Source organism: Pollachius pollachius (assembly GCF_949987615.1).
Source record: "Pollachius pollachius genome assembly, chromosome: 13".
In the NCBI taxonomy this organism is placed as follows: Eukaryota; Metazoa; Chordata; class Actinopteri; order Gadiformes; family Gadidae; genus Pollachius; species Pollachius pollachius.
In genome coordinates, this window is record NC_136946.1 from 3,916,001 (window position 1) to 3,930,253 (window position 14,253).

The 14,253-nt window shown below is 51.6% G+C and overlaps 1 protein-coding gene across 1 annotated transcript in view; it reads right to left on the reverse strand.

Annotated features, from left to right (window-relative positions):
- Window positions 1-330: 330 nt before the first annotated feature.
- Window positions 331-14,253, reverse strand: part of med30 (mediator complex subunit 30) — a 43,140-nt gene continuing 29,217 nt past the window's right edge. The window contains exon 5 of the mRNA XM_079749115.1: window positions 331-748. Within this exon, the coding sequence (XP_079605241.1) occupies window positions 653-748 (96 nt within the window). The 3' untranslated portion in view covers window positions 331-652. The remainder of the gene's footprint in view (window positions 749-14,253) is intronic.

Genomic DNA, 14,253 nt, shown 5'->3' on the forward strand with positions numbered 1-14,253 from the left:
GCTGCTTTGCGCTCTGCCGCTGCTGTAGCCGGGGTCTTGAGCCTTGAAGCTCTTGAGCCTTGAAGCGATACGCCGTCTTCTTATCAAGACGTCCGCGACGACGTCTTCACGCGGAGCGCTGAACAGCACAGCAGCTTCCCCAACCCAGCGCTCCGCTGGGTTGGGGAAGCTGCGTCTTCAGCGCTCCGCGTGAAGACGTCGTCGCGGACGTCTTGAAGAAGAAGACGGCGTATCGCGTCTTCTTCCGCGCCGCGCCGCCGCCTTCCTGTCATGCTAACGAGCGCTAGCACGTGTAAGCAATAGCGATAGCGACATCCCCCCCCCCCCCCCATACCCCCGGCATTGGTCGTGCACGCACGTGAAGGTTAAAACGCTAGCTTTCACTTTGTTTATCGCTGGTTGTCATGGTGATCGCGGGGCAGGTGGAGGTTTGGGGGTTTGGAGAAGGGGCGCCATTAGATGTAGGGGGGGATAAAATCGACGTGTGTGTGTGTTTGTGTATACGTGTGTGTGTGGGTGTCGGTGTGTTGATGTGTGCGTGCATGTGTGTGAGCGCATCTGGTGTGTACGTGCCTTCGTGTGTGGGCGCATGTGTGTGTTTGGTGTGTGTGTGTGTGTGTGTGTGTGTGTGTGTGTGTGTGTGTGTGTGTGTTCAGCTCTTGACCGCCAGCATGGAGTTGATCTCCCAGATGAGGTTCCTCAGCTGGTCCATGACCTGCTTCAGCTGCTGGTTCTTCAGCCTCAGCTTCTGCAGAGAGCGAGAGAGAGAGAGAGAGAGAGAGAGAGAGGAGGCATTAGGGATCTGTAGGGGACATCGTTTGAGAGAAACACGTGGAAAATTCCAAGTGCCTAAGTACACTCAAAGAGAGTGAGGGAGAGAGGGCGAGATGGAGCGAAGGACCGACAGAGAGAGAGAGAGAGCGAGAGGGACTAATTGTATTGCATGGCCTGGGTATTGTAGATATACGAGATGGAGATACAAGAGGAGATACAAACGATAGCTCTTGGAGAGAGGGGGGAGATGGACCCAGCGAAAGAGAGAGAGAGAGAGAGAGCGAGAGAGAGGTAAAGACAGCATCAGTTGGGTGGTGATGTATTCAGATGCAGGCAGCTGCGCTCTGGCCGTGACTGATGAGCCAGGAGGGTCACACCTGCTCTAATCCCTCTCTCACAGCGCTCCGTCATGACTGAGACCGTCCTTGAAGGGATGACACAGATATCTGTAGCGCTGCGTCGTGGCTCAGTCGTCGCTTTCGCTCTCTCTGTCTCTGTCGCTCACCCTCCGCGCTACTGCCCTCCCTCTTTGACTCTGTCTCTCTCTCTCTCTCTCTATGACTCCCACTCCTTCAATGACTCTCTCTCTTTATGACTCTCTTTCTCTCCTTCTATGACTCTCTCTCTCCCTCTAAACTCTCTCTGTAACGCTGTTTATATCTCCATCTGACTCGTTCTCTCTCCTCCCTTTGCCTCCCTCCATCCCCCTCCCCCTCTCTCTCTACCTCCCTCTTACTGTTTCTCAGTATCTCTCTCTGTCTCTTACTCTCTCTCGCTCCCTCCCCTTGGGGGTTGTCGTGTCACACTCATTGGCCACGCCCCTGTAGTGAGCCCAGGTTTGATTCCCACCTGCGGACCTGTGTACGTCCCCTCTCTCCATTCCCCTCCCCCCTCTCTCTCTTTTTCCTCCCCCCTCTCCCCTCGCCCTTCCTCTCCCTTTTCCATTCCCTCCCCCTCTTTTCTGCGTCACTCCACTGTCTTCTCCGTAAAAGAAAACACAACGAATTTGAAAACAGGAAAAAAATGTCACGCTTGTCAGGATTTTTATTTTTTGTTTTGTTTATCTGAAATAAATTGAGTTTTATTTTCCAGCGTTCAGCACACGTCAGGCATAAATAACGCTAGTAAGTTAGCAGGTGGCTACATCCTCCACCCGCTAACCATGCTTTTGACTCCGCGGCTTCATGCTAATCAGCGAATATCAAGTCTGGTCAGCCAACTGTCAACGGAGACCGCTAGCATTAGCATTCCTGTCATGATGTTATCGCCAGTTAGCATCCAAATAATCAGTAAGGGAGTTTACTTAGAGAGGGAGAGGTAGAGAGAGAGAGAGAGGGAGGGGAGAGAGAGAGGGATGGGGAGAGAGGGACGGGGGAGGGAGAGAGAGAGAGAGAGAGAGGGAGGGAGAGAGAGAGAGAGAGAGGGAGGGAGAGAGAGAGAGAGAGAGAGGGAGGGAGAGAGAGAGAGAGATGTGGTTTGTTTTTAATCATCAAGAACCTCTGAATATCACACAATACACAACATGGAAAAAAACACACTAACCTGCTCACACAACTTAACACTCACACAAACAACAAATAACGCACCAGAGACAACCGAATAACACTTCGTAAAAACAACACACGCACACACACAAAGACAAAGACACACGCGCACACACACACCGCAAAAACTGACAAATAGCCAGCATAAAGAAAGACAACAGAAACTCCCGTTCCCTCACACTTACACAACAGAAAAACAGACGCACAACAGGAACCCACACACGAGGCTGTTGCCTCATTGTGGAGCGTCTCTGTGCGTCCTAACAGCCTGTCAGCAGCTCTCTATTGTCCCGTCCGATCTGCATAGCTCCGCTGATGGGAACAGCTCATCATTTATTTCACTTTTGTTAAAAAATACTACTTGGAATTCATCACCGTATGACAACGAACGCGCTGTGTAAGTATAGTTTACTTTTATAGGGTCCTTTCTGCTTCCTGTGAGCTCGCTTACAAAATAAAAGCCCTCCCTGACTGGACGAGCACTGAGAAGATGTTTACATGAGAGCAAGGTCATTGGAGGAGTTACAAGACACTGAGAAGATGTCTTCAAAGAACATCCAAAAGGTTTCACTCAGAAAGAGTAAAAGGAGGAGGAACCAGGTGTAGTGTGTCCATATAAGGTCATAACAGCTGTAGTGTGTCCATATAAGGTCATAACTGGTTTAGTGTGTCCATATAAGGTCATATCAGGTGTAGTGTGTCCATATAAGGTCAAATTTCCACAGGTGAGGGGAGCCAGGTGTAGTGTGTCCATATAAGGTCATATGACCATAGGTGAGGCGGGCCAGGTGTTGTGTGACCATATAAGGTCATATGACTACAGGTGAAATGAGCCAGGTGTGTCTATCTAGTCTCAGACTAGAGGTGCTACAGAGAACCACACAGTGTGTTGGGTCAACTATTGGTGGGTCAACTATGAGTAAGTTAGATGAGTCAGATGATTGGCTGGACCATGTCAGCTGATCAGCTCTGCCTACAAAGCACTGCATTTCCACTGCAAAGGACTTATATCATTTCTTCCACAATAGATTCTGTGAGAGAGGTTTCAGATGAGACTTAAGTATGATGGAGTTTGTTAGAAGCAGGGTTGGAGAGCCAGAGAGAGAGAGAGAGAGAGAGAGAGAGAGGGGGAGAGAGAGAGAGAGTGAAGGAGCGAAAGAGAGAGAGAGAGTGAAAGAGTGAAGAGTGGGAGAGAGAGAGCGCCAGAGAGAGAGAGGGAGAGAGTGAACCAGAGAGAGAGAGAGGGGGAGGGAGAGATAGAGAGAGAGAGAGATAGAGCGAGAGTGCCAGAGAGAGAGAGGGAGAGCAAAGGAGAGAAAAAAGAGCGACTGAGACAGAGAGAAAAGGGAGAGAGAGAGAGAAAAGGGAGAGAGAGAGAGCGCGTCCTAGAAAGTGTCTTTATGAGGAAGCTGCTCTGCTCCTGCTGCTGCTGAGAATAATTTGTTTTGGTGACACGGTGAGCATCAAGAAGAGAACATTCTCCCTCCTCCCCTGCTCCCAGTATCTCTCCCTCCATCTCTCTCTCTCTCTCTCTCTCTCTCTCTCTCTTGCTCCCCCCTCTAACTTTCTATGACCCTCCCTCTCTCCCCCTTCCCCAGCTCTCTCCCTCCCTCCCTCCCTGTTCCACTCTCCTATCTCTCTCCCTCCCTCCCTTTCTCCCATCCTCTCTGTGCCACTCTCTCCTATCTCTCCCCCTCCCTCCATCTCTATCTTTGTCTCCCGCTTTCCCTCCGTCACTCATCATATATTCACCCCTCCTCTCCCTCCTTTTTTCCCCCACCATCTCCCTCTTCCACCACCTCCTTTCAGCGTCACTCCCCCATTCAGATCAAAGCGGACGTCTTCCATAATTTAACGAAAGACAAAAAAGCGCACAAAAAAAAAGAAGAAGAAAAAAGGCAAATCCCAAATTCGGCTCATTTGAATGGCCCCTCCCCCACAGGGTCGATCCATCTCTATACAAAGTGACAGGCGAGATCAAAGCTTCCGCTACTCTCAGGACTCTGAGCCTGACCTGAAAAAGCCCATCGCTTTCTAAATATATTCCTACCCTCACATCAGGCTCCCCGCAAAGGTCCACAGAGGAAACAAACGTCAGGGTATCGCCTCGTTACCCATAATGCCACATGCCACAGACGACCACGCCGCCAGCACCCTGGCACATACTAGGGAAAAAAAACCATAAAAACAAATCGGCCCTGATTCAAGCGCTGTAGCCATGGCGGGGTGTTTATTAATTAATGCGGATGCGATACCTCACAGCGTATTAAAGCCGATTAGGGAATTCATTACTTCTCATCTTCTTAAACACTATAGAGGGAAAGCGAAATAATCTCGTAATTGAATTATGGTAAAGGAATGGGAAGTGACGGGCGCGATGCTCTCGGAGCTGAGGAGTGTTTACTCATCTCCAATTAAAAACACTCGCCCTGGCTCTCTCTCTCTATGGGCCTGCTAAGCAAGCACACTGCTGCTGCTACACTCGCACGCACACACGCACACACACACGCACGCACACACACACACACGCAGACAAGCACACGCATACACGCACACACACACACACACACGCACACACGGACACGCGCACGCATACATGTACGCACACATGCACACACACTACGCACACATGCACCGTAGACCGTACACACACACAGACGCACGCATACACGCACACACACGCACACACACACTGATAATGAGAGGAAGAGAGGGAGAGGAGAGGGAAAGGAGGGAGAGAGGAGAAGAAGAGGAGGTGGGAGGGAGACAGAGAGATGAAAAGAGAGGAAGAGAGAGGTAGAGGAAGAGGAGGAGAGGAGGGAGAATGAGAAAGAGCGGGAGAGAGAGTAGCCTCTCTGTATTTCTCTGTGGTAATCCTGGCTGGCGCTGGTGACTGAAGCCAGCGCTTTCTCTCTGACGATCTATCCGGGAATTACAAGCGTAAGAACCTCAGAGAGGAGAGAGAGAGGAGAGGGGATTAGGGAGATTGAGAGGAGGGTGAGGGGAGGGGGAGGAGGACAGGGGGATAGGGGAGGGATGGATGGAGAGGAGGAGAGGAGAGGGGATTAGAGAGATGGGGAGGCAGAGGAGAGGGGTGATAGGCAGAGCAGGGGAGGGGTGGGGAGATGAGACGGGAAGGGAGGGGGGGGAAGGAGAGGAGAAGAGGGAGACTGAAGGGCTGATGGAGAGGAGAGGAGAGGAGCGGGGAGGAGAGGGGTTTAAGGCGATGGAGAGGAGAAGGTGAGGATAGAGGAGAAGAGGAGAAGAAGAGAACAGGAAAGAGGAGGGGTGAGGAGAGGAGACAAGGTGGTATGAGAGGGAGACTAAGGAGAGATGGGCAGAGAGGAAAGAAGAGGAGAGGAGAGGAGCGGAGAGGGTAGGAGACGAGAAGCGGAGAGGAGAAAGGAGAGGGGATACAATGAGGTAAAAGCAGAGGAGAGGGGAGCTAACGAAGGGGATAAACACCAACGCTCTAAGGCCAGACCGAGCCGTCGGCACGCCCTTTAGCGGCATCCATCTCTGCCACCTCCGCGATTGGCTGTTTCCTGGATAGGGGCAAAGGTTAAGTACCTGCCTCCCCCCCTCGCGTCTTCTTGGCTGTCATGGACGTGAGGGGCGTGGGCCATCCACCTGAGGAAACACCCTGGGCTGTGTTTAAAACGCTCTAAGCACGGCTAAGGAGACAGGATCTCGCAGGGTCACGTCTAAATCAAATGTCGTCCGAGCAGGAGGCTGCCTCACACCTCAGCTCCTGGCAGGTGACCTTCTCCCCGCTGTCCCAGGCCTCCGTCACCGGAGGTGGTGACGGAGGAGGAGGAGGAGGAGGGGGAGGAGGGGTAGGAGGGGGAGGTGGGGGAGGTGGAGGAGCAGGAGGAAGAGGAGGAGGAAGAGGAGGAGGAGGGGGAGATGGAGGAGAGGGTGGTGGGGGAGGCGGAGGAGCAGGAGGAAGAGGAGGAGGAGCAGGTTGTGGGGAGGTGGAGGAGAAGGAGGAAGAGGAGGAGAAGGTGGAGATGGAGATGGAGGAGGAGGAGGTTGCGGGGGAGGTGGAGGTGGAGGAGCAGGAGGAAGAGGAGGAGAAGGTGGAGCAGGTGGAGATTGAATAGGAGGTGTAGGAGGAGGATGTGAAGCAGGTGGAGGAGGAGGAGGAGGGGAAGGTGGAGGAAGAGGAGGAGGAGGAGTGCTTTACCAAGGGTCAAATCTGCACCACGGGGTGAAGTGAGTTCCCTGTTTTCCCGTCAGGCTCCTCTGCGTACGTGTGACGGGACGGTTAGGGGTAGGATACTCTAGTTCCTCCAGCCCTCCGGTGGCAGAGACAGGTCCATCCTGTTGCCTCTATGCACTCAGGGCAGGGGAAATATATTCTCCTGGACGCCATGAAGAGGAGGAGGAGCAGAAGAGCAATGGAGCTCCAACATCTCCGTCACAGCTGGCAGGTGGGAGGTCATTGTGTTACCATGGAGACGTTTGGACCGACCCGAACCGGACGCAAACGCACCAACCGAAAGATGTACCAAATTTCAGGATTCGGAGGTCTTGTTTTTAAGGGAAGCTAGTCTCATATCGTTTGCGCAACTTGTGGAAAATTATGTTTTTTTTTTGTTTTGGTAGCTTTGTCTATTTGTGTCTATCCCGAACTGCTTTTTAGAAGAAGCTCAGATCTATATTCATGAGCTAATTTGTGGGTGAAAACAGAGGACACAACGCAGGGATTACGACGATCCAGATCTCATCTGCGCATGTTTGGACATATTTTAGCACGAATCCAATCAGGTAGTACGATTCCTCCTACATGGGTACCCACAAGCTGCTCCGGTAATAGAGTGTGGACCCTCGTTAGCATATAAGCTTCCCAATTAGTATATTCACGAAACAAATCCAAAAGCAGTGTCACGGGCATTACATAAAGCAGCAATATTTAATCCTATTTCGTTGATATATATAATATTAAATAATTAACGAAAAACGCTGAAAAAGTCAGAGGATGAATTTAGCCGCGGTGAGTGAAAGCTCCTGTTGCTCGCTAATCGCTTGTCTTTCTCCAAAGGTAGCGTTTTCCCGCCGCGCATTAAGCCACCGTACCTCCGGAGCGCGGGTCTGTTAATTGTTATTTGTGGGGTTAAGAGGATCGGTGAGTCACAGCCATAGATAGTACATAAAATGGATGTAGCATCCGGGCAGACCTCAGTTATTCCAACTGCATCCAATTCTCTTGGTTTATGCGCGTCGCCATCTTAGTTTGACTCGTCATAGTTTGACTCCGCCTCATTTCCTTTAACCAAAAAAGGGCATTGATACGCCCATCTAGGTGACATACAGAGAGTGAGAGTCAGCGGTTAGCTGTCACTCAAGAGGCCGCGCCCCTAATTATTCAAACATTTTAACCTTCAATAAAATAAAAACTAGCCTCCTAAAAAAAAATTCACCCCCCTCAGTGTTGTCATGGAGATATGAACTAAACACACTGACTAGAATGTTTTTTTGGACCAGGCTGTAAATAGGTTTAATAAGACTGTGAAAACGGCCTGTTTAACATGTGACTCAACGAAGAATTGCTCCCTTTGGGTACCACCTCGTAGGGGCCACCCGGTGCTACTGCAAGGTTTGTCACTTCCGCATTGGATGCTGGTATATCTCGCTGTGGTTGGGGCTTGGTCACAGCAAGTCAAAGAGGTTTCCGGCGTCTGTCAAAACCAGGAGTGGATTTGGAATAGCCCTGGGTCGGTCGCGGTTTTGTAGCCGCAGTGGTTGCACTTTGTTTTGCCTCCCATTCACTCATGCAAACATGGGCCGCATTCCGAGATTATAACGTCGGTGTGTGAATGTGTGCATGAATGGATGAATATTGGGCAGTATTGTAAATTGCTTTGAGTGGCCACTGGTTAGAAAAGCGCTGTATGAATGCAATCCATCCTTTTACCATTTAAAGGTGAGGCGGACAACTGGATGAATCCTTGGCTCCTCGCTTCGCCTGTAGAAGTGGCAGTAGCTTACTACTTCAGAATGCTACTTAAATTACTTTGTTTTTGGGAGACGGTTTACTGGCTGATTGGATGACTCATCGGAGTAAATCATCAACAAACAAAAAGCTAGCCCCTAGCCTCCCCACCACCAGAAGTGGAAAAACACTTTTTTAAGATCGACCGACTGACTTGGACTTCCTGACTAATGGCACCCCGGGAGGCGAAACCGCTTGTAACTAATTTCCCGGTAACGCTTCCCCGAAATGAAACTCCATTCCGAATAACATAAAACCGCGGCAGCGCTCCAACTTTAGCTCGCCCACTGTCGGGTGGCGATAAGCAAGCGGTTTGTTCATTGTTCGCTCCCTCGGGGGGGTGGGGGAGAGCTGGAGTCCGCTGTGTTGTTTAGCTCTTAAACCCCGACGGAGGCCCGGTGCTGCTAGCTCAATCGGCCCGCCATCGCTTTAAAACAACAACCCCGAAAAAAAAACCTTAATTGACTTTATAAACTTTAGAGCCTTCCCCCTTCGAGGTGGGAGAGTTAAACTGCCAGTGTGTGTCTGCTCTTAGGCACAGGTCGCCTGTGTTTCCCCGAGGAGAGCAGCTCTTTAAAGAGAGCCTTTAAAAGCAGATAAAGCCATCCCTTAAAACGCTGGCAGGAATACAATAGCCATGCTGTCATCCCCGCGCGCGTATACTAAAATGGCCCCCCCCGTCTCCATGTGTCACCGGCTCCACTTCGGAACGCCCTGTTATTCAGGCAAGGCCCGTGCAGACTAGCCGACATCGACCGGGCGTTTTAGAAGTCTCTAGACACAGGGCCGGCCCTCTCTCACCCTCCTCCCTCCCTCTCTCCCTCCCTCCCTCTCTCACCTCCCCTACCTCACCTCCCCCCCTCTCTCACCTCCCCCCTCCCTCTCTAACCTCCCTCTCTCACCTCCCTCCCTCTCTCCTCACCTTACCTCATCTCCTTCTCTAATCTCCCCCCCTCACAACCCTCCCTCACCTCCCTCCCTCCCTCCCTCCCTCCCTTCCTCCCTCCCCCCTCTCCCGCTGCTCTGGCCTTGATTCTCTGCCAGGCTCACCTATCGATCCCGCCCTCCTCAGTGATTTGGTTTTCCCGGTGAAGGTAAATGAGGGTCACAGGGCTCAGTGGCTGTTGCTTTAGAAGACAATCAGGGGGGTGGTGGACGGTGGAGTGGCTTAAGACCCCCCACCACGATGACACTTTGGGGGCAGGCCTTCAACGACAACAGCCAAGCCGACCCGAACGGGACAAAGAATCAAATGAGAGTCGATCGACCGCGTTGCTGTGTTGCTGCGTCTCCCATCCGACTGCGAGAGAGAGAGGCTTCACCCCCCTCCCGGAGTTGTTTACTTTGCACGCACGTGTAAGCCGCGCACTACTATCTGCATTGGGGTCGATTGCTTAACCCCATCCGGTGTGGGAGAGGGGTTTTTTCAGAGCTAAAGCGCTAATGCCGCCGGTTGAGGGGTGGGAGGCCGTCTTCAAAGCCGCCCGTGTAAGCGGGGGCATAAGCCAGAGAGGGTGCTGATTAGTGCATCAGGGGTGCTGCTTACAGTCGGCGGCGGAGGTGGGGGTGGTGGTGGTGGAGGTGGTGGAGGTGGTGGTTGAGGTGGGGGTCTGGGTCCTGATAGGCTAACATTTTCTGCTTACAGGCAGTGGCGGAGGTGGTGGTGGTGGAGGTGATGGGGATGGTAGTTTGGGTGCTGATAGGCTAACACGGTATTAGCAGCAGCGGCGGCGCGGCTGGCGCACGGATTAGCCGAACACGCGTGATCCTTGCTCGGTGGGGTGCCTCCGTGAGCGTATTGCTCCACAGCAGGGGTAGAATGCCGGGGTAGAGGGTTCAACCGCAAACACGGACCATGCTGAACGGCACGTAGGCAGGGCTGAGGTTCCGCTGTCTCCTGTAGGGTTAAGTAGGATGGGAGTAGGTGGTTTTTTGGTGTTTTTCTTGGCCACTTCTTATGATAGCTGGTGGTTTTAAGGGAAGCACGTACTACTAGTTAATGGACATGTAAATTAAAGGATAAAAGGTTAGGGTAGCAGCAATTTTACACTGTTGATGGTAATGTGAGATGTCCAAAGAGCAACCCTCACATTAAAGGGGTGATGTCATGCCACCAGGTGCGAGTGTGATTAGCCTTTACGAGCCGTTTGAAAATCTGCCCTTTCACTGTACCCTCGTGACATCACTGGTGGGCGTGTATCACCCCTTTAAACGTCCAATCTTACGTTTAACTTACGTTGGTACGGGCGTCTCATTTGCACTGGGAGACACCCTCCCCCTCCCTCCCCCACCCACCCTTCCTTCAGTACGACACTGAACTTTACGTAGACATGGATTTCACGCCGAACTCTCTATTTATTTGTGTTGACGTCAACCTTTTCCGTATATTTATATACCAACCCCCCCCCCCCCCCCCCCCCCCCCGTACCCTGTCCCCAAGGGCTGTCTGGGCGATCGGATCGGTCGTTCGGATCGGTCGTTGACTTGATTGAAAGGAGCCCCGTAACTCTTTTGGGTGCCAGAAATATATAAATGTCGTTTTTGCAAAATGTCAAAAGGGCCTTTCGGTTCAGTGATGTGATAAATTGCTACAATCACTCACACAGCTTGCAAGAACGTTTCCACCGTGGGCCCGTCTCTGAAGGGAAGCCAATTAGAACCAAAAGGTGGTAATTATCCCCTTTCACATCCAAAGTGAAAGCAACAGTAGGGGAGAGGAAGGGGAGAGAAAGAGGCTCAGGTGGGGTACTGTACAGACGGAGAGAAAGTAGTCCCTGGAGGAACGTCACCGACCTGCCTCCGGTCTCATTCAGGAGGAGGGGTACGCAGCGGGAGGGCAGAGCGCACGCTTTAATTAGGCGGACGGCTCCTTTATATTCTGTGTCGTGGTTAATTGTCAGGGCCGGCGGTCGGACTTGACTGACAGATGGGTTCATGACAAACTTTTAAACACAGGGACCTTTGAAAGTCTAAAGTTTTAAAGGTCAGGACTGCAGCGGGGCCGTGAGGAGGAGGAAGGAGATCTCTCTTCGTACTCATGGGGACCGTTGTCAAATATATATATGAACCTCTGTGGAAGCACTATGGGTTTGTTTTAAGAGGAAAAGCTTTGAGGTATGAGTAAGCCATTTAGAATGATGAAGAATATCAGGAACCATTTATTGCAGTGACACTTGCCTATCTATCTATCTACTGTATCTATCCATCTATCTATCTATCTATCGATCTATATGTCTATCAAACAATCTATCAATCTATCTGTCTGTCTATCTGTCTGTCTGTCCGTCTGTGTCTGTCTATCTGTCTGTCTATCTATCTATTAATCTGTCTGTCTATCTATCTGTCTGTCTATATATCTATTTATCTATCTGTCTGTCTGTCTGTCTGTCTGTCTCTCTCTTTCTATCTGTCTGTCCATCTGTCCGTCTATCTATCTCAGAACATTGGTTTGCACTTGTATTACAGGATGTTCTGTTCTAGACGAGACTCAATACATTCAGTGCAGGTACAAGTCCCACAGGAGGAACGTAACCTGAAGCCTACAGGCTCAGAAACCCCTGAAACCGACTCGACACAGACCAGCACCGACCCGGGCTCTGTGATGCTGGGCCGCGTGCTACCAACAGGCTAACAGGCTAACAGGCTAAAACACATTACAGGACTACAACTCCCACGTGACCCCACTCAGCTACTGCTCTGGACGCTACGTCACGTCGCCCCCGACTTCCGAGTGACAGAGAAGATCACATCGTTCCTCTGCGCCCAGTGGGTGCAGAGGAACCCACGCGTCGCCGTGGGTTACACACACCTGTGTGACACACACACAGACAGAGCCGTGCTGTGCGTACACACACACACACACACACACACACACACACACGCATACACACGCATACACAGCCGCGCAGTGCGTACACACAGACACACACACACACATACACACACACACAAACACACACGTCATGAGGACGGGCGGCCGTGGAGAGAGAGGGAGTGAGGGAGAGAGGGAGAGAGGGAGAGGGGGAGAGAGGGAGAGAGGGAGAGAGGGAGATGACAGGAAGGGAAGGGACACGACAGATGGAAGGACCACGGAACACAGGGGGAGAGATAGGGGGAGGGAGGGAGGGAGAGAGAGGGAGGGAGGGAGAGAGAGAGAGAGGGAGGCAGAGAACGAAGGAGAGTAGAGGAGGCGAAGGAAAGACAATATTTAGAGGGAGGCTGTAGTGCCAAAATTGCGAGAGACCAAGAAGAGAGATAGAGAGGCAGAGGGAGAACTGCAGCTCTCTCTCTCTCTCGTTTTCATTACAGCTTGTTTGTTTATCACCTGCGCTACAACAGACTGCATGCCCACACTCAACACACACACACACACACACACACACTGCTGAGAGGAGAGGAGCAAGGGAGGGAGAGGACTGGGGAGGAGGGGGGGGGAGAGGGGAGGAGAGGAGTTTGGGAGGGAGGGGGGTGCTGGAGAGGGGAGGGGAGATGAGTCAAACGAGGGAGGGGAGGGGAGAGGAGAGGAGGAGGTGGGGAGAGAGGAGAAGAGAAAGGAGGAGGGAGGAGACAAGAGGAGCGGTTTCGAAGATAGGAGAGGAGATGGGAGGAAAGTAGAGGAGGAGAGAGGAAGAGGAGAGGAGAGAGACGAAAGGATAGAGGATATAAGAGAGGGGGGCAAGGGGAGGGCGGTAGAGGAGAGAGAATAAATAAAGGAGGGAGGAGGCAGGAAGCAGCAGAGACGGGAGAGGAGACGAGAGGTGAATAAAACGGGGAGAGAGGAGAGGACGTCTCTCCCTTTCCCTCCCCGTCTGAAATTACAAACAGCCTGCCTCTTCGTTTTAATTTCTCACTCTCTCATTTAAATAAAGACGACAGACGCTGTAATTAACAGGGTATTAAAAAAGCAAGGAAGGAGAAGGAGAGAGAGAGAGAGAGAGAGAGAGAGAGTAACAGATGAGGGATAGAGCACAGCACAGAGTGAGAAGGAAAGGGAGAGAGAAAAAGAGACACAGAGAGACAAAGAGAATTAGAGACAGTGAGAGCGAGCGAGAGAGAGAGAGAGAGAGAGAGAGAGAGAGAGAGAATTAGAGACAGTGAGAGCGAGCGAGAGAGAGAGAGAGAGAGAGAGAGAGGGGAGTTGTGTGGAATTAATAATAGGCCCTATCTCTCCAAGGCCTTCTTAATGGGCTGTGACAAGAATGTATTCACACTTAGACTGGTATTAAATCACACGCTGGGAGAGTGGCACTGGCAGCCCACTGCACAGGGACACTGGAGAGGCTGTGCCTGTGTGTGTATTTGCGTGCGTGTGTGTACACGTGTGCATGTGTGTGACATCCTGCCCAGCCATCGTAGGTAGGCCGAATGGGGACGAGATGAATGAGGGGATATTTCGGGGGGCTGTTAAAGGGAATGAGTGAAGGTGTGTTTGCGTTTGTGTGTGCGTATGTATGCATGTGACTCTGCTGTCTGTGCGCGTGCGTGCGTGCGTGCGTGCGTGAGTGAGAGAGTGTGTGTGTGTGTGTGTGTGCATGTGTATCTATGCATGCGTGTCTCTTCGTGTTGTGCGTCCCCAGATGGAAGGATTACTGATCTCTTGTGAGAGCCGCACTCATTCATCCTCCAACACTAGATACATGCAGTCAGTCGTCCAGTCATTCAGTGATCCGCAGTCACTGAGCCAGCCAGTCTGCCTCATCGTCATTCAGTCACACAATCTGCCATTCTGCAGTTACTGAGCCAGCCAGTCAGACAACTGTTGAATCAGTCCCTGAGCAGTCTGTAAGTCAGTGACGTCCTCATTCAGTTAGTCAGTCAGGGACATCATCGTTCATTCAACCAGTCATTTACATCGTCAGCCAGTGGCATCATCATTCAATTGGTCAGTCGGTTACAGCATCAGCCTGTCACCCAACCCTGTCAGTTTATTCAGTTACACAA